Raw genomic sequence first — 246 nt, 5'->3', positions numbered from 1 at the left:
CCCCAGACCCCCCTGCCGTGAGGCACCCATCCCACACTGGGACTGGGTGCCCCCAACCCCGGCACCAGCAGAGCCTCACCTGCAGCCCAAGCTTGAAGACGTCCTCGGTGAGGAAGTCAGAGAGCATCCGCAGCACCGATGCGCCCTGCGGAGACGGCAGCTCAGAGGGACCCCAGGCACGCGGGGCACCCCACAGCCCACCCCACCACCTGGGGAGCCCCTGGTGTGCCCACCTTGCTGTAGGCG

At 69.9% G+C, this 246-nt stretch overlaps 1 protein-coding gene across 1 annotated transcript in view; it reads right to left on the bottom strand.

Annotated features, from left to right (window-relative positions):
- The window catches only part of LOC104493469 (aminopeptidase N-like), a gene marked incomplete at both ends in the record, with an annotated part of 1,707 nt that overhangs the window by 958 nt on the left and 503 nt on the right, over positions 1 to 246 (bottom strand). The window contains one exon of the mRNA XM_010136147.1: positions 80 to 145. Coding sequence (XP_010134449.1) covers positions 80 to 145 — 66 coding nt within the window. The remainder of the gene's footprint in view (positions 1 to 79; positions 146 to 246) is intronic.

Source organism: Buceros rhinoceros, unplaced genomic scaffold (genome assembly GCF_000710305.1).
Source record: "Buceros rhinoceros silvestris isolate BGI_N320 unplaced genomic scaffold, ASM71030v1 scaffold39905, whole genome shotgun sequence".
In the NCBI taxonomy this organism is placed as follows: Eukaryota; Metazoa; Chordata; class Aves; order Bucerotiformes; family Bucerotidae; genus Buceros; species Buceros rhinoceros.
The sequence above is the reverse complement of the archived record's forward strand: the minus strand, read 5'-3'. Positions and strand labels throughout refer to the sequence as shown.